Here is a 23,931-nt window from a genome sequence, read left to right as displayed (position 1 = left end):
TGCTGCTTTCTTTTCATCTTATTCTTTATTCACATTCATTATATGGAAAAGAGCAGCTAGGACATTCTTCAAATATTCTCTTTTTCTGTTTCACGTAAGAGAAAGATTTATACATGTCTGTAATGTCATGGGTGCTTAAATGAGAGAATTTCCACCCTTTCAAGTTCACAGAGCATTAAAGTTTGTCATATTTATTGAACGAAAGTCCCATCTAAGCATTAGTCTACATTTGATGAAAATTGACAGTGGAGTTGATCTGAATTCCTCCATAAACCTTGACTGCATTCACTCAAATTGTCAGCATTTGCAGTTCCTCCTACATTCTGCTGGTCCTCCAGGTGTAAATGTCATGAAAAATAGGTGTGACTCTTTTCCCTCCCACTCCACCGGTGTGAGGCTCCAGCGGGTCAAACACATTCTGAATGCCCAAATCTCCAATTTGAGAGTCTCAAACGTTCCCAGGGATTGTGATGCTTTTCGAACGCTATAATGCAACAGGTTTTTAATGATGTTCGGCATCCTGAAATACGCTAGTAATGTAGTATGTTGCCATCTGTGCGCAATATGCCCATCGGTTCACTGATGTTTCATATTTCTTTGCTTGCTGCAAAGTGTGAATATCACTCTCCCCAAAATATATCAGCACAAAGGAGCGCTGATTTTCTGTAACGGGGCGAGTGAGAATATTTCAAGCAGACCAAGTGGGAAACCAAAACGAGCGCTTCACCCTCCCAGCACTGTTGACGACCTGTTGCCATGGCGACGGACCTCAAGAACACGCGGGCAGCGCAACTCTTCGGGATTTCTAAATAAAGCCACTTCTTACTTTGAATCTAATTGTTGCAAATGAAGCAAAGTGGCTTTGTGAAGTTCATTGTCTTTGATGCTGTTTTCGCACCACGTCTCATTTCCTGAAGGTCATTATGCAGCATGTCATCTTACATATGCTGCATAGTGACCTTCATTTGCATTCATTACTAGATGCAATATATGTATATATTGTATGTACATATATATATATATATACACACACCTCATATTTGTGTTCAGATGTGTTAGATGTAGTATAAATGTGCCGCTCAAAAGTTTGAGATCAGTAGTTTTGAATGTTCTTAAAGAACTCTCATCAATGCTGCATTTAGTTGATAAAAAATACAGAAAAAAACATTAATATTGTGAAAAAAATATTACAATTTAAAATAACAGTGTTCTGTTTTAATATACTTTAAAATAGAATTTATTCCTATCGTCAAAGCTGAATTTTCATCAGACTTTACTCCAGTCTTCAGTGTCACATGATCCTTCAGAAATCATTCTAATATGCTGATTTATTATCCATGTTAAAAACAGTTTTCACTGCTTTTGTTATTTATTTTTTAATTTATTTTATTTTATTTATTTTTTTACTTTTTTATTTTTTTCAGGATAAATATATTTAGTTTGTGTATATGTATAGTTTAATATTTTGTTTTGTTTTGTTTTGTTTTTTGTTTTAGTGTGTGATATTAGTACAGACATTAAACTAAATGGAAATGATAAATGTTTTTTTTTTTTTTTTTTTTTTAAATTGTGTTTTGTTTGTGCATTTCTAGTAACACATTTTTTTTAATAGTTTTATTTTTAGTTTACTGTAATAACCCTGGTTTATATGGACTGCCATAATAATAATAATAATAATAATAATAATAATTATACTGTATTAAACTGTATAGTTTAATGTTTTTTTTTTTAGTTTGTGATATTAGTACAGACATTAAACTAAATGAAAATGATAAATGTTATTTAAAAAAAAAGTTTACTGTAATAACCATGGTTTATATGACTGCCATAATTATTATTATTATTATTATTATTATTATTATTATTACTATATAATTTTATTAACACTACAATTAGAATTATGTTTCTATTTTCATTTTAATTAATTAATTAATTAAATTATTTTTTTGCCTTATGTTTTATCTTAATTTATTTTTGTATTCTTTTTCATTGTCTGTATAGTTTAATGTTTAAAAATAAATAAATGTTATAAAAAAAAGGTTTTTATATTTTATTTTCAGTTGATGGTACAAATGGTATTGTATGGTATGAATGGTAATCTTTATTTCTAGTAACACATTTTCTTTTAAATGGTTTTATTTTTAGTTTACTGTAATAACCCTGGTTTATATGGACTGTCATCCTTATCCTTAAAACTCAAGATATAATTGCACATGGTTCATTTGTGGACTATAATTATGTGATGTCATGTTATATATATATATAAGTAAGTAAGTAAGTATTTTTGTAATGTATACATCTATTTGCTGCTTTTCTTGGCCAGGTTTCTCTGTAAAAGCTATTTAAAGTCAACATATATAAAAATTGATGATGTTTACCTTATTGTTTACCTTATTAATACACATGTCTGGTTTTACCGAGCATGAATCATCACTGCATGTTATTCCAAAAGGGGAAGACGTTTTCGTAATCTTTGATTACACTATAATAACTTACTATAATAACTTTTAGCATTAAACCTGAACATACCAGTCATATAGAGACTATGCGTTACAATCCATTCAGTACAGCAGTTTTCTCATTTTTCACATGTAGATACATTAAAATACAGAAGTAAAATGCACTGACAACTTGGTTAAATAGTTTCAAAAACATAAATATAACTTTTAACAAATCATTTAGTGTACATTGTTCACAAGAGACTCCGGAAACACCTCAACTTTTTGTTTATTTGCTTTTTAAATAAATATTTCATAATGTTTAATAAACAGACCCACATTAATGAATAATGACGTGAATCACCTACAAACAAATAACAGCAAAATACAGTGTTACACCTAATTTATCACCTCACTGACCCACCTGAAGTAAAAGGTGAGCCCTGTCTCTGCAGTACCTCTGTACCACCTGTAGGAGGCGATAGAGAGCAGTGCGTTTCAACGGCAGGCTCTGCTTGATTGACAATAACAGACTGCTGACACTCTGACAAACCATGCTAGGCATTTATCAGTGGGGACTTCCCATTGGAAATAGGTTTTGTGCACAGTCTCAGTCTTTTTCATTATGCTTCTTGATTTTATCTAGAATCTCACAGGGCTACTGTATGAAGCAAAGCAGTCTAAACTACAGTAATCAGCCTCGGCACAGAGGTATCAGACCCATTAGGCAAACATTCCAGTGGGCTATTTACAGTGAAAACTGCGCGGCATTACATCTGCTTGAGGATATGGGTTTAAACACGACAAATATAAGAGTGCCCTTTGGGGGAGGGAAAAAAACTCAACTCATAGAAAGCTCAGCGTGAATCTCTGTTCCTAGGCAACGGAAACTTAATATACAATTAATAATATGGGAATCTGCTATTCTGAAATCCAATCACTCACTTAATTTGACTGGGAATTGGCTTTGTCTGAGGATATTAAATACGGCAGATCCCGTCATCGACACATTTAAGCCGGGTTAGGTGAGGCTCCTGGAGGGTCTGAGCTGTGTGGCCCTCGGTGATGAATGAAGGAGAAAATCACAACACGTCCCCGGGCTCTCATTGTTTTCATTCAGAAGTGTTGAACACGAGACAATGGTGCATGTACAGCCGTGTTTTTGTATTTCATAAGCACTCTGTTTCTTTCATGTGTCTTTCTGCAGGGGAAAGCGCTACGGAGAGGAGATGTCAGCGGTGTTGAACTATCCGGTGAGTGTTTCTTTCTTTCTGCACATTTGGAGTTAAACTAACCTCTAATCCTAAATATTAAACTTGGGATCTTATATTATTGTGTAGCCAGACCTTTGACTAAATGGCAAAAGTCAGAGCTGCAGCTCTTTTTGGCCAAGATCCGCCCACTCAGGGAAGATAAGGCCGTCTGACTGACACGTAAAGCAATCAGTCACAGTTTGTTTTGTATTTCCATATCATTTAAGGAAGAGTTTATGAGAAATCAATTATTCAACATAAATACACTGATAAAAGTAAACATTATTTAGAATTAAAACACTGCCTAGTTTTGTATAAATGTTGTGTAGAAACACTGAAAGAATGTAAAATGTGTTTTGATTACAATTTCTATCCATCTAAACATAATAGTTAAAAGGTATTTCACAAATGTGACCCTGGACCACAAACCAGTCTTAACTCGCTGGGGTATATTTGTAGCAGTAGCCAAAAATACATTGTATGGGTCAAAATTATCAATTTTTCTTTTATGCCAAAACTCATTAGGATATAAAGCAAAGATCATGTTCCACGAAAAATATTTTGTAAAATTTCTACTGTAAATATATCAAAACTTAATTTTTGATTAGTAATATGCATAATTAAGAACTTAATTTTGGCAATTTTAAAGGTAATTTTTTTTGCACCCTCAGATTCCAGATATTCAAATAGTTGTATCTCAGCCAAATATTGTCCTATCATAACAAACCATACATCAATGGAAACCTTTTTTCAGCTTTCAGGTGATGTATAAATCTCAATTTCGAAAAATTTACCCTTATGACTGGGTAAATTCATTCATTCATTCATTCATTTAAATACGTTTATTTAGCAAGAGTGCATTAAAAGTATCAAATGTAACAGTAAAGACTTTCATATTGTTATAAAAGATTGAAAATCCATTTTTAGAGTTTTGTTTTAGAGTATGTGAATCTACAGTGTACACTATAAAAAAACGCTGGGTTAAATACAACCCAGCACTGGGTGAAAAATGGACAAACCCAGTAATTTAATTGTTTTGACCCAGCAGTTGGGTTAAATATTTAACCTAACCTTCTGGGTAGTTTTATTTAACTCAACTATTGAATTAAAAATTACTATTAAAAATGACTATATGGCTGACTTAAAATGAACCCAATATACGTTGTAAATTAAAAATCAGAAACATAATTACTAGAGGCATCAGAAATAATCAAAAGGTGAACATTTATTAGTAATTTAAAAAATGTTTATTATTTAATATTTATTAATCTTATTCATAAATGTTAATTATTGAACATATTAATAAATATCAATTTCCAACCAATTTTGGGTTCATTTTAAGCGAGAAATAAAGCTTTTAAGCAATATTTGAGTTAAATAAAACTACTCAGAAGGTTGAGTTTGTTCTTATTTCACACGTTTTTAACCCAGCATTTTTTAGAGTGTACTTATCCATGAACTGGTAAAATCAAATAACTACATGGGTTAAGGTTAGGTTTAGGTGACTTAATTATTGTAATTATTTATTTATATTTCAAATAAACGCTGTTGTTTTGAACTTTCTGTTCATTAAAAAATACTGTAAAAATGAATCAGCACAACTGTTTTCAACAGAAATGATTTCTGAAAGATCATTTGACACTGAAAACTGGAGTAATGATGCTGAAAATTCAGCTTTGCATCACAGAAATAAATTATAATTTTAAAATGTATTCAAATATAAAAGTGTTATTTTAAATTATAATAATATTTCACAATATTACTGATTTTACTGTATTTTTTTATTAAATAAATATAGCCTTGGTGAGCATAAAATATAAAAAAAGAAAAAAAAAAACATTAAAAAAATCTAATCAACCTCAATCCTTTGTATAAATTTAAAAAACAAAGTAGAATATTCAGGCCTGCTCAAAGCGCTTTTTGGTTTCTGGGTGGATTAAAAAGTCTATTTGCCCTTAATCCCAGAAGTTGTGTAAAACCAGCCATATACTAAATAAATGCAGTGTACACAAGGGTCTAGGGTCAAAATAATATTTTTAAGAAATAAATTAAGAAATTTCTTAGGATAAATTCCAAGAAGTTTGTAAGAATGTTCTTAAGTGCAATTCTTGAAACATTCTTAAGAAGTTCGAATTCGCGTCTGTTTGTGTCTTTATTGACACTCAGCTTCGTGTTTTTAATCTGTGCAAAACGTTTGCTTCATTTTATAAAGTCGATAAACTATTGCGAACTGACAGCATTTCCATTAACCGATGTTATGCGAATAAAACTTTTTTTTTTCTTCTTGCAACAAGTCATGATGACAGATGTTGGTAGGCTTATGTACAGTATATCGGCCCCCACCGCACTAGTCATTATTTTTAATCAAAAGAGACGTAGATGCATATCTTTAGCAAAGCAGTGCAGTGAATGTGCCACAGCACAGCTGGTATAAACGCAAGTATTGACTAGAGTGGCTGCGATCAGCTCCAATGGTCATGTTGGACCCATAAAACAGTGTAAATAAGGGTTATCCTTACATTAAAAGGGGAAAGCCCCTTACATTATAGTACAATAAAGAATGATCATGTGACTTTTTTATGTACTACAAGTGAGATTGCAGTTTTGTGAAATATACTTTTTTTGAAGTGCCTGAAAAACCACCTCATGTGAGCGTACGCGTTTCTACACTGTAAAAAGTTTTTACCAGTTTCAATTTAAAAACTTAAGTTTAGCAGCTGCCTTAAAATTTCAAGTTAAATCAACTTAAAAGTACAAGTCATTTCAACTCATAAGTTAAAGGGGTCATCGGATGCAAAGTTCACTTTTACATGTTGTTTGAACCTTAATGTGTGCTGACAGTGTATGTACACATCTACCCTATAATGATAAAAATCCATGCAGTGGTTTTTAATTAATCTGTAAAAATAATATCCCCTTTTTCAAATCGAGCCATGTTTCGTCACACCCACAGAGGCCGCTCCCACGATAGTTGATTGACATGAGCATCTTACCTCAGACCCGCCTTAAATCAGCTGTAACAGTCCGACCTCCATTGTTTTGATGCCGGAGCAGGGATGTAAATTAGACAAGAATATCTCCGACTGAGCGGCTGAGGTGTTGTGTTGCTGGATGTAATAATGAACATAGTGGTCGTCATTTACTCCCGACATCTGAGCCGCTGAAGATGCAGTGGATTACATGTGTTTGTGAAGGGAATGCACCTCCCGATCTACATAAATGCGTCTATGTTCACGCAAATCATTCGTGATCCAGCCTCACTTACAGCAGAAGTGAGTATAAGGGTTTTTTAATGAATTTCTGCAATCACCTTTCCTAATAACGTGCTAGTTTGCAAGTTTTGCGACTAAACGCGCTAAATGTGGCTAAAGTAAACAATCTCTCAGAGCAGCACCTCACTCCACAGACAAGGTGGGTGGGGGGGGCGAGCAGAGCTCATTAGCATTTAAAGGAGCAGTCCATCAGAATGGGATGATTTTTGCAAAGCTGATTTTGACATGGTAAAAAGGGGTGTTGTTTTACACTACCATTGAGAATTTTTAACCAAAGTATATTATAGAGTTTTCACTAAGACCCTAAAGAATCATATCAACTTGGAAAATGGGCATCCGATGACCCCTTTTAATCAACTTAAAAGTACAAGTCATTTAAATGTATTTTATTGTAGTGAGTTGAAATGACTTGTACTTTTAAGTTGATTTAACTTAAAATTTTAAGGCAGCTGCTAAACTTAAGTTTTTAAGTTGAAACTGGATAAAATTTTTAAAGTGTACTGGATGTATTTTCAATTTGCAATTTCAATTTGCGCACTTTGAAGGGTAATGGAAATGCAGCAAGTGTTTACATTATCAATCATCGCTGTCACTTTAGAAAACAGTTCAGTGAATATGCCTGTTAATAGACCTTGTGATATGTAGTCATATGTAGCTAGTGTTGTAATGATGAAATATGACAATTAATTTTAAATATCCCAATAAATTAATTCATTCTTACTGTTTGGTATTTAAGGCTGGTCTGAGTTTTTCTTAACTTTTAGAATTTATTTTTAAGAAGATTCTTTTGAAGAATTTGAATTATTCTTAAGTTTTGTTTTTGGCAAAAAAAAGATAAGAACATTCTTAAGCAATTTGGGGAATACAAAATATTCGTAACTTTTTTTCTTAAGTTAAAAAATAAGAATAAAATGGTAGATAAAAATACTTTTTTTCTTAAGAATGTTTTGTGAATTTGGCCCCAGATGAAGAGTAAACAGACTTTGGGGCGTCCCGTCTGTGGGGTGTGCCATCTAAGCCTGGGTGTGCTCTAGTAACCACCCAAAAAACACCCTACTGTAGCATGTGGTGGAGAAGCACCGCTCTCACATTTTCTTCAGTCTATTTTTCTGTTCTGATCTATGACATAAAGCATTTGAAAATAGATTCTAGTAGGTAACAATTAAATGAACACTCAGTAGGAGCTCTAAAACAGATTTGTGCTTGTTTTTTGTCTTTAGCATACACCCGTCCCATTCCACCTCAAGGGACTGGACTCCACCGCTACCAGTTCTACGTCTATGAGCAGCCTGGAGGCCAAAGCCTGTCCCTCAGCCCACAGGAGGATAGCTCACGGGGTAATCACACACACAACCCACAACACACTGGAGTAATGGATTTTAAAGTGATAGTTCACCCAAAAAGTACAAGATCATTTATTCACCCTCAAGTCATTCAAACCTTCCTTTATATAGTAATACACAAAATCAGCGGCTGAATTTTATGGTGCTTTTTTGGAGACGGCTAGATGATTTAATTTTATGGAAAGTAGCAGCATTAACATTGTGCTAAATTTTTGCTTTTATGTTCACATGGGTTTAGATTTTTGGGTGAACTATCTCTGCAATACATGTCTAAAACATACACACAAACTCAAACACTTGCATACTGTGTGACACCTATTTTTGATTTTCCTGAAAATATCAGTCTTGCCATTCAGCATAACTTGTAATTAACATCTCGACGTGAAATGACAAATACCGCAGAGCAAGACATTGACATTTCCCTCTAATTTATATTTTATGTAATTACTCTGTAATTTAACATTTATATTTGAATGATTGATTGCATAAAAGAGGTGAAATGAAAAGTGCCAATAATGCTGAAGACTAAATACACACACTTTTCACAAAAAAATGCAATTCGCACAATTACAGAGACTGTGACCTGCTGTCATGACTGACATAATCAAATGAATCTTCTCTTGTTATATGGTACATGATGAGCATATCCTGATGACAGCAAAAACAGCAAATTACATTAAGTCACATTTGTCAAATGACACTATTTGTCACATTCAGTTCTTGTACCGGCCACTACTTGAACTAGTTTTCTTTATTACTAATTATGCTTTTCCATTGGTCCCTGTACCTACTGAAAGGTTCTGTAGGTTTCAGCTGCCTATGTGGCTTCCTGTACAGATGGCCTTATGAATTATAGGAAGTGTTTGATCTTTGAGGGCCAAGACAGTTTCCAAAGCTTATCGGACTTAAGTGAGTCAATTTAATCAGGGAAATGTAAATGCATTTGGTGTGTCTGCTTTAGGAACTGTGTTTCAGTGTGTATCCAGCATCATACACCTGCCCTTCCATTTCTACCACTTCTATTTATTGATGTGTATAAGCTCTTTCTTATGAAAGCTTGTTTCCGCCGTGGGTTATAAGATAATAAAGAGGTTGCTCTTATTATCTAAAAATCCTCGTCTTTTCTTCTCAGAAAAAGGTCAGACTTTATATCTCACAATTCTGTATTTGTTTCTCACGATTCTGATTTTTTTTTTTTTATAAACTTACAATTTGGAAAATAAATGTTTGAATTGTAAGATATTAACTTGCAATTGCAAGGAATAATTTATTATAGAATTAATTATTTAAAAAAAATTCAGAATTGAGAGATTTCTGAGGGGAAAAAAAGTCAGAATTGCAATATATATCTCATAATATCTCTGTTTACATCTCACAATTCTGTTATTCTCTTGCAATTCTGAAAAGAAAAATTTGAGTTTAAAAATAAGGTTTTTAAGCACTACACATCAGAAATAGAAACTAACCTGTTGACAGAAACTGCTGTTGCTTATGCAAAATGCAAATTCACATGTTAAAGATGACTATTGTTGAGTGCTCCTTTATTGAGTCACTTGTGGTTATGATACAGTGCTACAGTTACAGCTTTTGTCTTTTTCTGATTTTTACTTTCAGTGCTTTACCTTCATTGCGCAGAGAGAGAAAATAATAAAGGTCCTCTCGATATGACTAAACCTTGTGTGGACATGATATGAATAATATCTTTCTGTTTCCCTGGGATTGGCTCATTTAGAGGAACCAATCAGTTAATTTAGTTTTTGTTTTGGATTTATTTGTAATTAGTGCTTAAGCACAGAAGTTGCTTAGGCACCTTTTGTATCCATTAGTTTTCTTCTTCTTTTTCTCGCACCTTCTTCCAGTCCATGGCAGTCCACAGAATCGCTTACGGTTAAGTTATGAAATTCGGCACACAGATAGAGAACAGTCTCAACAATAACCATTGCAAATTTGGAGTCTCTATCTCAAACTCTCTAGCGCCACCAATAGGCCAAATTTGCACTCATATTTCTGCTAATAATGTTTGAACCATAAGGTCTGGTTCCTTGGCTCATGCTGAGTTGAATGCATATCAAAATTTACATTTCTGTGGGTCAAGACTTTTTCGCAATTTTGAATTTTGTAAAAAATCTACTTTTGTGAACTTGTCCTATGACGGTTTGTCCGATTTTCACCAAAATTGTCTCAGATCATCTCCAGACAATGCTGGCAGAAATTCTTAAAAAGCTTTTTGATATACCAAACCGTTTTTGTAAAGCGTGTTAATGAATTTGACGAAATTGGAACAAAAATTGACATGACACTATATCTTCGCAACACATTAGCTGATTCATACCAAACTTGGTACATGTTATACCAAGCATGACCTAAGGGCACATGAGTAGTTCAGCACAGCGCCACCTACTGGTCATAAGATTTAACATTTTTGATTAAAATTTCTGACCAGTTTGTCCAAAAATTATAAAAGTGATCTCGATAGATTTGGAGCAGCATACTTAATTAAACAATACCAAATTGTCCCGTGTCACCCATCATGAGTGTGAACAATTTTGAATTTAGCAGTAAAATGCTGTATTTTTCAAACACTTTAGCGTATTTTACTAAATCCTATGAATCTTATGGAAAGACTTGCGGGAAAGTTACGAAATTTGGCACATGTATGGAGGACAGTCACAATTTTGGAGTACACCATTGTTCACACCAGCTGCACTTATTACTGACAGATTCGTGTAGCTTTTTTCAGTGTCGGCTAAGTTGCAAATGGCACTGGCATTAGCTGCATTTCCATTACCCTACCATTACCCGCAAACTGAAATTGAAATTGAAAATACGCCTAATATGCCTAATGGAAACACGTCACGTTTGCAAATTTGGAAAGCAAATTTGGGGTTCCTAACTTAAACTCTGTGCCACCAACAGGACAAATTTGCACTGATCTTTCTGCTAGTAACTTTTGAACCATAAGGTCTAAAAGCAAAACTCTTTTTTTTTCTTTTTTTTTCCATCTGATTCCTTGGCTCATACCGAGTCAAATGCATACCAAAAATTACATTTCTACAGTCAAGATTTTGAATTTCTGAAAAAAAATCTACTTTCTAAACGCGCCCTAGACGGTTTGTTCAGTTTTCACCAAAATTTGCTTAGATCATCTTTAGAGAATTCTGGTGAAAAGTTATCAAAAGTCTTTTGAAACACCAAACCGTTTCGTAAAGAATGTTAAAGGGGTCATCAGATGCAAAGTTCACTTGTGTGTTGGCAGTGTATGTACAAATCTACCCTATAATGATGAAAACCCATGCAGTGGTTTTTAATTAATCTGTAAAAATAATACTCCCTTTTTAAAATCAAGCCATTCTCAGATGCCAGTCGTTGTTGCGTCGCACCAGCAGAGGCCGCTCCCACGATAGTTGATTTACATGAGCGTTTTACCTCAGATCAGCTGTAACAGTCCGACCTCCATGTTTCGATGCCGGAGCAGGGATGTAAGTTAGACAAGAATATCTCTGATTGAGCGACTGAGGTGTTGTGTTGCTGGATGTAATAATAAACAGGTTTTTGTCATTTACTCCCGACATCTGAGCCGCTGAAGATGCAGTAGATTGCGTTTGTTTGTGAAGGGAATGCGCCTCCTGATCTACATATATCCGTCTATGTTCACGCGAATCATTCATGATCCAGCTTCACTTACAGCAGAAGTGAGTATAAGGGTTTTTTTATGAATCTTTGCGGCTAAAGTAAACAGACTCGTCACTCCACAGAGAGAAGAGAGGGCGGGGCGAGCAGAGCTCATTTGCATTTAAAGCAGCCTTGACCAGAATGAGATGTTTTTTGCAGAGCTCATTTTAGCAAGGTAAAAAGGGTGAATTTTTAACCAAAGTAGATTATAGACTTTTCATTAAGACCCTAAAGAATCATATCAACTTGTAGAAAATGGGCATCCAATGACCCCTTTAACAAATTTGAAGAAGTATGTGCAAAAATGGACAAGAGGCTATATCTCTGCAACACTTCTACCATTTCTGACCAAACTTGGTTTGTTTTTTAACAAGCATGACCTGAGGTCACATAGTTTTGGCACAGCACCACAAAAAGATATAAAAAAAATGGACATTTCTGCTTATAACGTCTGACCAGTTTGGCTAAAAATCATAGGATTGGTCTCAATAGATTCGGAATGGCATACTGAATCGAACAATACCTAATTTTCCTATGTTGGCCTTTTTGGGCATCAGCCATTTTGAGTTTTGTAGTAAAATTCTGTATCAACAAATGTCTTTAACAGGGGTCTCCAACCCTGCTCCTGGAGAGCTGCAGAGTTCAGCTTCAACCCTCATCAAACTCACCTGAACCAGCTAATCAAGGTGTTCAGGGCTACTTAATTACAGACAGGTGTGTTGAAACAGGGTTGTAAATTAAATCTGCAGGAAGGTGGCTCCCTGGGAGCAGGGTTGGAGAACCCTGGTCTTTACTGAGTAGCTAAAGACAGCTCCTTAGATTTTTTTTTTTTTTTTAATGTACAAAAAAATTATTTCCATTTTGTTTGCTTTTTAGTTTGACTTTTGCTTCTTTTATAGCAGAGAAAGTGGAGAGGAGAGAAAAATGATTTATAAAGAAAATGTAAATGAGCCCTGGAAAGTGTGTCGGATTTGAACTTGTTTTGCTCACATGAGCACTAAAGCTTCACGTGTTTGCGCACATGCTAACTGCTAGGACATTTTGTTTAATGGCCGTTTGGCCTTTATTACACATAGTATCTCTAACGGGATCAGGACATGATGCAGACTGGAAGTCATCCTAATACAACAAAGCAGTCTCGACTCAAAGCCTCTTTAAAATGTTGTTTTATTAAGAGTCATTTGTAGTATCACAAAATTTAAAACTGAAATACGCAAACAAATAATGATTTTTGTCCAGCTCTTGTTCTAATCTCGTCTGAAATCACATCTGACTTTGCCAAAACATATATTGTTATCTTGATGCCTAATTTGATTTCCTAATCATTTTCTCATTAGTATTTTTCATTGGCTCTGATCAGCCAAAATGATGTCATCAGCGGACCCCTCCAGTCATTTCCTGTATGTCTATTGTATTCTGATCAAATTGTTGCAACAGTCTCTTTCTGTCAGCCCTAAAAAGTTAAATCAGAAGATATTACAATCCCTCTTCATGCATTATGCATACTAACAATAATACTACTACGGCGGTCTTTGTTTTTCATCTGCAATGTACCAGAGATAATATAACTAATCGTTTTGTCTCATTGAGTCATTGAATAGAACGACGTGTGATGATATGAATGGTTCTAAACTTGTGGGTGGTTGCTAAGGCTGTTCTGGAAGGCAGTTCCTTACTGGCTCAAGTCAAAAGAGTTGTGGCACCTTGAAAGTAGGTCGAAAGTATTTTAATTTATATGTTTATTTTTGCCTGGTAGGGCAAAAAAAAGAAGTATCATGCCAATACCTTTCCAAACAAACCGCATGACTTGAGGTATGAGTCATGTTCATAGCACAAATATGATGCATTTAAATGCAGATTAACAATAAAAGTGTGTATATGCATCATAAAAGTGCTCCACATGTCAAGAAATGAATCAGAGTGTTTGTGTAAGAAAAATATCCATATTTAAAACTCATGGATAAATAAACTTATTAGCTTACAGTGTAAGGGTAGGAACACACCAAACTGACGCCAGAGAACTAGTACTGAAGAAAGTGACTGCGGCGTTGCCTTGTGTTGCTATCGTTTGAAAAAAAAAAAAAAAGTTGCACCAGAACACACCAATGGCCAACTAGCTTTGCACTTGCGTGAGAAAACATAACTCTCCCGTACCAGTAGGTGGCAGTAGTCTGTATTTAGCATTCAAACAGGGAAACCAGAAGAGCTAGAGCTGTAAATATACAAAGCAAGCAGCGCTTGCTTTTACCATTGTTCACACCAGCTGCACTCATTACTAACAGATTTGTGCAGCTTTTTTCAGTGTCGGCTAAGTTGCAAATGGCACTGGCATTAGCTGCATTTCCATTACCCTTCAAAGTGCGCAAACTGAAATTGGAATTGAAAATACACCTAATGGAAACACGTCACTTGTGCAAAAATGCTCATATATCACAAAAAAGTTTTTACGCTCAAGTGAGGTGGTTTTTCAGGCAATTCGTAAATGGAATATTTAATTTTTTCACATTTTTCTGGATACATGGTGTACAAAAAAACATATGATCGTTCTTCAATGTACTATAACCTCCAAGAATCACTTCATACATGGCTGCTCTCAAGTGTAAGGGGCTTTCCCTGCCAATAATGCTTAGACAATTTACACTGCATACGTCTGCGGCACGTTACAGCTCCGACATGGAGCTGTCACCGCAGCCACTCTTGTCAATGCTTATGTTTAAACATGCCAAAGCGCCCCAGAAGTGGCTCTCGGCACTGCTTCTGTAAAGATACACGCATACGCATTCTTTAGTTAAATATAATGGTTAGTGCAGACAAATATAATTGTCTAGTGCAGACAAAATCTGTCAAAATCCCACTAAAATCTGTTGCCATGACTTGTCGCGAGAGGAAAAATTACGTTTTAGTCCAGGGTTGCCAGGTTTTCACAACAAGACTCGCCCAATTGCTATTCAAAAGTAGCCCAATCACATTTCGAGGGGGGTTCCCCGGTAAAAATCACATTCCGGGGGTTAAAAAGTTTTTTGGAGGGGTTCCCCTGGTACAGTTTGCATTCCAGGGACTAAACATATTCACCCACGGATATGAAAAACAACCCACGGTAACAGTAGCCCAATTGCGCAGGAAAACCACTGACTTGGCAACACTGTTTTAGTCACATAACACTGGTTAATGGAAACGCTGTTATTTCGCAATACGTTTTAGTAGTCATTTCTAAAATATCGCCAAAGTTTTGCGCAAAAATGTAATGTAAACGTCAGCCCTTGTTCTTCTTCTTGTGGATAAAGAAAGAAAGAAACAGAATGACAACAAGTGTCGTTCCCTCTGTACTACATCACTGGTTTGCTTTTGTCAGTTCCCTTTTTTTTTCCTGTGAGCTCATTCGCGATGAATAGCCAATCAGACTTTCTCATCTACAAGCTTCTCTGCCGATTGCACAATTGGCTAGAAAACAGCTGATGGTGTCCAACTAGAGCCAAAGGTGCGGAACACACTGAAAAAAAAAACTAAAGCCGACCAACGCTCAAAAACCACCCGACATTGCCCGACGACTTGGTGTGTTCTGGACTTAAGGGTCGTCGCCTTTCATTGTTAATTGTGCTTGTTCCTGTTGCGTTTCCTCAATCTGGCAACCCACATGGGCATAGAGTCTGAGGGGTGGGAAAAACAACTCTCTCCAAATTTTAAATCTGAACTGCAGTACCCATTTCAACCACTAGTCAATATTACATACTGCACCTTCCACTTCCAGAATAAAAATTCTCATAATTTACGTGCATACAAGATGTTCATTCTTTCTTTCAAGATGTTCATTCTTTCTTTCTTCGAAAAGACATGAATGTTTCTAAAGACAACATTTTTCTCTATACAGTGGACTTTTGTGGGGATCAACGGGTGGAACGTCCAAATTGCAGTTTCAGTGCAGCTTCAAAGGGCTCTACTCGATCCCAGCTGAGGAATGAGGGTCTTATCTAGCGAAACGATCTGTCATCTTTTTTACAAAAAATTAACATTTAGATACTTTATAACCACAAATGCTTGTCTTGCACTAGCTCGACTTCACTCATTATGTAATCATGTACCGACCCAGTGTTTACAAAGTGAACGTGCAAAGAAAGTCAATTGCGTTATTTGCCCTACTCTACCTTTTTGAACCAAAGTACACTAACAAAAAACTAACTGCGTGTGACCTTTCCAACGTGCAGTCATGGACGCGCATCACAGAGCAAGATGAGCACTTGTGGTTAAAAAGTATGTAATTTTATTTTTTAGAAAATAGTAGATGGTTTTGCTAGATAAGAGCTTTATTCCTTGGCTAGAGCCCTTTGAAGCTGCACTAAAACTGCAATTTAGACCTTGAACTTGTTGGCTCCCATTGAAGTCCACTATATGGAGCAAATACTCACTTGCCGGCAACCCGCCAAAAAAGCTTGCTTATTTAAGGTTTGAAAAACCTAAGTGCACCCCTGGCTATATAAATAAATGACTTGACTATAAAAACGGATGCTTGCGTTAACAAACGCCACTAATTCCGAGAGCATCTGCGTCCATGTGGTGGTCCCGTCTACATAACGCGTGTTTGATTTGCGTGTGGCCTGTAACCGGTCTCCATCTCTCATGTTCTGCTGACATTCATTGACTAATTGATCTAATTGGAGGGTTTGGAGCATTTGACTGTGGGTGTGGAGACATCTAATGATCATTTTCCACTTCCCCGACTCTTCGCTCGACACACAGCGCTCTAATGGTGATTCTCCATTTCCCCTGACGCTGAGCTCAACTCAATTTCAGCCCGGGCTTTGATCTTTAAGCGTACGGGGAGAGAGGTGCGCTTCATGCCTGCCGTACGGCCTCGGCTTTCTGTGTGTGGGTAGGAAGAGAAATGTGGGTCACGGAAAGGACAGTGACAGCTGGTTGTTACACAATTGGCGATGGGTGGCACGCAGGCGGCAGTGGGCATGAGAGATGTGTGTTGGTGGGGAATCCCCACGCCTCCTCTGCGTCCTATATCCTTCTCAATGGCCGTCTCGGTGCCAGGGGTTTCACAGGCCACGGGTCAAGCCAAGCGGAGGTGGCAAATGGGCACGTAGGGCCCGGCGTCCTAAGCTGCCAGCTGGCACGCCGGCGTCTGTTCACACACGTTTACACGCTGGCCTTCAGACTCAAACACAGGGCGTACAACCCACTGCTTTGTACTCTCCCTATACACCCTCCCACCCACACTCACTCACTCACTCACTCACTCTCGCTGCCCACACATACACACACACACGCATGCTGGCAATGGAGTTGTCTCAGAAAGAGGGATATTTTTACTGTCTCTCTCAGTATTGAGTGTGTGGGAGCCCTGCTTTCATTCAGATGCTTTACCTGTGACACAGTTGTGAATTGGAAGATTATGAACTTTTGAACTCCTTTGGTGCTTTTTTAACATGACACACAGCTGTTCATTTTTAAACTTCATGGCATATTATATTATTATTATTATTATTATTATTATTATTATTATTATCTTTACTAGTTTACTTACTGTACATGTAAAAAAGAGCTAAAGTAATATTTATTGCTTTATCAGCATCAAGATTTTTAGTTAGTTTGTCGTTTTGTTTTTTTATTAATGTTATTATTGGAATTTATAGCAAGTATGCATGAAATCCACTCTACAACAAAATGTTACCACAAATAAATATGAACACAAATAAATTAAGGGGATCAAACCACCTTATATCATCTGTTTAGTTTTGTTTACTTTTAGTTTAGCTTCCTATTTTCATTTTAAATTAATATTAACCTTAATAAATAAAGGGAATCTGCCTCAAGCTGTTTAGTTTTATTTGCCATTTTAATGAATGAATGAATGAATGAATTAATTAATTAATTAATTAATTAAAGCATCTTAAATATGCCTCCATTTTGCCTTCTTTTTCTTTGTTTAAATTCCTAGTTTAAAGTCCTGCAGTGTGACAAATTAATATTCAGAGTAATTAGATATAAAAATGCTAAAAACAGGGTTATTATCGTTAACTAAAACTAATAATGAAAATAAAACCATAAAAATTGGTAACTAAAAGTGAAATAAAATTAATAAAAAGTATATCTATAAAAATCTGTATTTACCTATAAATAACTGCTTTATTTTGTTTTGTTTTGTTTCATTTTATTTTATTTTTATGGAAGTATATATATTTGGTATATAAAGATACCAAATAAAATGGTTATATATATATATATATATATATATATATATATATATATATATATTAAACAATTAAATTAAATTATTATTATAATTGAAATTTTATCATTTTTAAATAGTATATAAAAATAACAATTGAATGCATTACCTAGAATAAAAAATGTTGTTTTTGATTTTAGATTTTTACTAAATGAACACAGGCAAAAATTATATTTGTTATATGTACCAATATTATAATATACAGTACTATTTGTATCATGTATTTTGATATAGTTTATTACACATTACACATGCACAACTATTTTATTACATATTTGTAAAATATTTTTTACAAATACATTTTAAAGTGCAAAATGCATTTGTAAAATGCATACAGTTTGAAAGAACTAACTTGCAGAAATGAAACAAAATTCTAAAAATCTATTGCCATTTTCACAAATGTGACCCTGGACCACTAAACCAATCATAAGTAGCACGGGTATATTTGTAGCAATTGTTAAAAATACATTGAATAGGTCAAAATGATTGATTTTTCTTTGATGCCAAAAATCATTAGGATATTAAATAAAGATCATGTTCCATGAAGATATTTTGTAAATTTCCTACTGTAAATATATCAAAACTTAATTTTTGATTAGTGATATGCATTGCTAAGAACTTCATTTGAACAACTTTAAAAGTTATTTTCTCAATATTTTGATTTTTTTTTTTTTTTTTTTTTTTTTTTTTTTTTTTTTTGAACCCTCAGATTCCGGAATTTCAAATAGTTTTACCTCGACCAAATATTGTCTTGTCCTAACAATATACATATATCAATAGTTTTCTGACTTTTTGTGGTCCAGGGTCGTAAATGATGTTCCAGTTTTAAAGCTATCCTGCCCTAATATCTTAAATAACCTTAAATAATAGCCTTATTATCACTGTAAACTATTCCTAAATATCCAGCTGCCAAAGTGAATCACATAAGGTCAATGCAGTGAAGTGTCCATATACTCAATGAACTCTGTGCCTTTGCACTACATCAAAATGGTTACACATAAACTACAGCTGAGCATCACAGGCTAAGACAATGAGAGCTGAGCAAAGTCAAGCGCTCATCTTTGAAGTGTGAGTGCTTCAAACGAGTAAAGTAAGGCTGTAATCAGTGCAGCACATCTCAGAGTCAGCACTTCTCTGCTCCACACTGCTGCTGCTGCACAGATCATGGCCTACTCACACTGACTCACATCTGTTAAGACAGGAGGATCGGAGACTGGGAACATAGCTGTGCAATAGAGACTGATACATCATTGGCTGTGTTAATGCAACTTTGCGTCTTACTCATAAGTTCATTTCAGGTGACAAGTATTACGCAGCGTGGGAGAAACGTTATTTTGAAAGTAACGTTACATCACTGCAGAACTCCTAATACGTGCACTACTTCAAACATTTGGGGTCAGTATGATTTGCAATTCTTTATTTAAGAAGAATGCAGTTTTGTTTCTTTGCACACAAAAAGTATTCTCATATACTTTTGTACATATGTCATTACTACCTTTCTGGGCCTCGAACGAGTCGCATTGCTGTCTATGCAAGGTCAGAAAGCTCTTGGATTTCATCCAAAATATCTTGAAAAATATCTAAAAGTGCAATTCTGTCGAAATCTCACAGGGTTGAAGTATGTACTGTAACTGAACGTTTGGCTAATTAATTACCATTTTCCTCCTTTGCTAAGTTCTAAGAGACACATGCGCTTTCATCGAAAGTCCTAGGAGACACCGCCTCATAGTCCACTTGAACAGAAATGTGTGAGCTCAGCACTGGTTACTGGGCTGTAATTGAAGCCATTAGCAGCAGTGCAGTGTAGTAATGGACCCACATGAGTCTTCCTCCCACTAACTGATTCAGTCATTAATCAAAACCTCCTTGACCAGGGTGCGACGCAGACTCACCATACAGTACAACAGCACCTGCGAAGCCACACACGACCTGTGCATGCAGGCTTCCTGTTTATTTCTTATTAATTTGGTGAAAACAAAGCAAGCTGTTGGAAAAAAAGCATTAGCCCCTGCTGGTAGATGCTGTAACTACATCATAAAACATTTGTCTGAAGTCACAAATTTAAACGTGACTTTAATGTCACATGATGTGTGACATTTACACACAATGATGTGTGTGAATGATAGAAACTGGTAATGCAAATTTAAATAACAAATGTTTTAGGTTCAAAAAGCCTTGAGTACACAAAAGTTATTTTTTGAAGTTACATAAAACAAAGATTATTGGAGTGCATTTACAAGAAAATACTATTTCAGTCTTTTTACCAAGTTCACATTTAATTCAGTGCTACTTGCCGTTTCTTTATAATCAATTGTGAAACTGACCAGCAATTTCAGATTGAAATTTGTTTCTACACTATTTTTTTTTTTCAGAATAACATTAGAATTGCCTCAACAGCCTCTTTCATTTGACAGCCTTCTTGTATTGGGGTTGATGAGAAGTGACGATGAGAGTCGTCAGTGCTGGAGTGGATCGCTACCGTTATTCATTTTTGACAAATCTCTGTATACATTAGCATTAGCTCTGTATACATTAGCAAGAACTCCTGAATATTTTCTCACAAACGCACACAGACAGACACCTCCTGCAAGCATGTCAGTATTACAGACTTCAGATACAGTAATGCCCACACCAGATATACCACAGTATCGATGTCTTTATTTCAGCCCCCTTTAACAAACACATACACTTTGAAAGAAGTCCCTTATGCTCACCAATGCTGAATTTAATCAAAAATACAGTAAAAGCAGTAATATCATGAAATGTTATTACAAAAATAATCCCTAAATTAAACCTAAAAACTGCTTTCTATGGGTGTTGTGCAGTGATACACAGTAACTCTGGAGTTCAGAAGTATATAATTCAGAATTCAGGACTAGAACTGCATAATTAACATTAGATTACACACTATACAGCCACTTACTGTTAAAAATCTGTCCAGTGTCAAACTGGTTCTTATATTTGGTAAAAATAAAGCGAGCTGTTGGAAATAGCATTAACCGCTGCTGGTAGATTCTGTAGGAACAGCATAAATCATCTTTGCCCTTTGACAGTCATTCAAAAACAGTTTCTATGACGCCAAAAATATATTAAGTGGTTACTAGTGGTTAGCTCGCATATTTTAGACCACTGTGGTGCTTTTGTGGGAAATTCAGGCTCTAATTTGATATTTCTAATCTATATATCTGTCTATCTATCTGTCTGTCTACACTGACCAAAATTATAAACGCAACACTTTTGTTTTTGCCCCCGTTTTTCATGAGCTGAACTCAAAGAAAATTCCAGCAACTTCACACAGCCATTGAGGAGGAGTGGACCAACATCAACAACTTCATCAACTCTATGCGAAGGAGATGTGTTGCACTGCGTGAGGCAAATGGTGGTCACACCAGATACTGACTGGTTTTCGGACCACCCCCTCCAATACAGTAAAACTGCACATTTTAGAGTGGCCTTTTATTGTGGCCAGCCTAAGGCACACCTTTGCAATAATCATGCTGTCTAATCAGCATCTTGATATGCCACACCTGTGAGGTGGATGGATTATCTCGGCAAAGGAGAAGTGCTCACTAACACAGATTTAGACAGATTTGTGAACAATATTTGAGAGAAATAGGCCTTTTGTGTACACAGAAAAAGTCTTAGATCTTGGGGTTCAGCTCATGAAAAATGGGGGCAAAAACAAAAGTGTTGTGTTTATAATTTTGGTCAGTCTATCTATCTGTCTATCTATCTATCTATCTATCTATCTATCTATCTATCAAGCCTAGCAACTAGCTTAAGACATACTATCAATGTACTTATGGTGCATTTAAGTCATGTAGGACAGATTGTATTTACAAGTTGAACCACAAAGTCATTATTATTAGTGAAATTTTCTTTAAGCCCCTTTAAGTTTCTGAGTGCTGTGGACGCTTTATAGGTATGAAGCATCTGTACTGACGGTAAATTTGTTGAAATGAATAAATGATTATTTTTGTAATGTACAATAACATTTTACATAGTTACATATACAAAATATTATATTATTGAAAGGAAAGGACGTGATGTAAGGCCAAGTATGGTGACCCATACTCAGAATTTGTGCTCTACATTTAACCCATCCAAGTGCGCGCGCACACACCCAGAGCAGTGGGCAACCATATTGCTATCGCTGTGGCACCCAGGGAGCAGTTGGGGGTTTAGTGCTCAAGGGACTCACCTCAGTCGTGATATTGAGGGTGAAGAGAGCGTTGGTTATTCACTCCCCCCACCTTCAATCCCTGCCTGACCTGGGACTCGAACCTGCAACCTTTCGGTTACAAGCCCATCTCCCTAACCATTAGGCCATGGCTGCCCTGTATAATTTAACATAGAAAATGATTCAGTTTACCTCACCTTTATAAATTAAATTTCCTCAAAAAAACTGAAAAAGGAAAAACACAATGATGCACATTCTTTATTAATCATTTTGTAGATGTAGAGTAAAAAAAATCATTGAATTGTATTTAGAAAAGTTCAATCGCCATTGCTCCGAACAAAGTGACTTGAACGCACCTGACGTCATAATGACGACTTGTCAACTCATAAGTACGTGTGTCCCAGGAAGACTTGAGCGCAGCATTATTCAAGCAACATGTTAATAACATGCTGATCATGGTAGAAACATGCTAATCATGTTACAAACATTTTAACAACATGCTAGTAACTTGCTAATCATGTTAGCAACATTCTAGTAGCTTGTTAATCATGCTAGAAACATGCTAACAACATGCTAATTATGTTAGAAACATGAGCTGTGTTCGAAATCGGTCACTCATTCACTCATTCACTAATCCCTGTATAGTGAATGGCAGTTAAGTGGACCATATCAGGAGTGAACGAAATTAAGTCCATCACTCCACTCCATCAATTAACATCTTGTAAAGTGAAAAGATGCATGTTTGTGAAAAACAAATATATCATTTAGGCCTTTTAACCCTTAAAAAGTTGCTTCTGGTTAAAATATGAGTCCATGATCCATAATATTGCTTTCTCCAGTAAAAAAGTAATCTAGTCTGAATCAAGTGAGAAATATGTACAGATCAAGCATAGTTTACAAGCCAAAAGCTCAGATTTTCAGTTAAAGTGTCTTAACGATGGATTTGTTTCTTACAAACATGCAGCTTTTCATTTCACAAGACGTTAATTGATGGACTGGAGTGGTGTGGATTACTTGTGGATTACTGTGATGTTTTTATCAGCTGTTTGCACTCTCATTCTGACGGCACCCATTCATTGCGGAGGATCCATCTGTGAGCGAGTGATGCAATGCTGCATTTCTCCACATCTGTTCTGATGAGGAAACAAACTCATCTTGAATGACCTGAGAGTGAGCACATTTTTAGCAAATATTCATTTCAGGATTTCATCAATGCCGCCCAGCCGCATTGCGCATACCGAACGTGTGCCTCACGAAAATCTGCTCTCTTAAGTAACAAAGATATCTTAGCGAGCTTACAGACTGGGTTTCCTGTATAGCGCAAATCAAAAGACAGACAAGAAAGGGTGGAGTCGAGCAGAGGAAGAAAGTGCCGCATCACTCCCCACTTCCTATCTCTGTTTTCCATGAGTCGACAGATTGAGGAATGGAAAGAGACGAAATTAACCCAAACACACAAAGAGGCGCGCTATTTTTAGAGCGTTTGTAAATCGGCGTGTTAGCCAACACTCTCCGCCCCCTTGACTCCATGATGACATCGA

At 35.8% G+C, this 23,931-nt stretch overlaps 1 protein-coding gene across 1 annotated transcript in view; it reads left to right on the top strand.

Moving 5' to 3' along the window:
• Nucleotides 1–23,931, top strand: part of LOC127169621 (phosphatidylethanolamine-binding protein 4) — a 158,776-nt gene that overhangs the window by 129,600 nt on the left and 5,245 nt on the right. Inside the window, exons 5-6 of the mRNA XM_051117128.1 lie at nt 3,646–3,691; nt 8,184–8,300. Coding sequence (XP_050973085.1) covers nt 3,646–3,691; nt 8,184–8,300 — 163 coding nt within the window. The remainder of the gene's footprint in view (nt 1–3,645; nt 3,692–8,183; nt 8,301–23,931) is intronic.

The sequence above is a fragment of the Labeo rohita genome, chromosome 8, assembly GCF_022985175.1.
Source record: "Labeo rohita strain BAU-BD-2019 chromosome 8, IGBB_LRoh.1.0, whole genome shotgun sequence".
Classification (NCBI taxonomy): domain Eukaryota; kingdom Metazoa; phylum Chordata; class Actinopteri; order Cypriniformes; family Cyprinidae; genus Labeo; species Labeo rohita.
The sequence above is the reverse complement of the archived record's forward strand: the minus strand, read 5'-3'. Positions and strand labels throughout refer to the sequence as shown.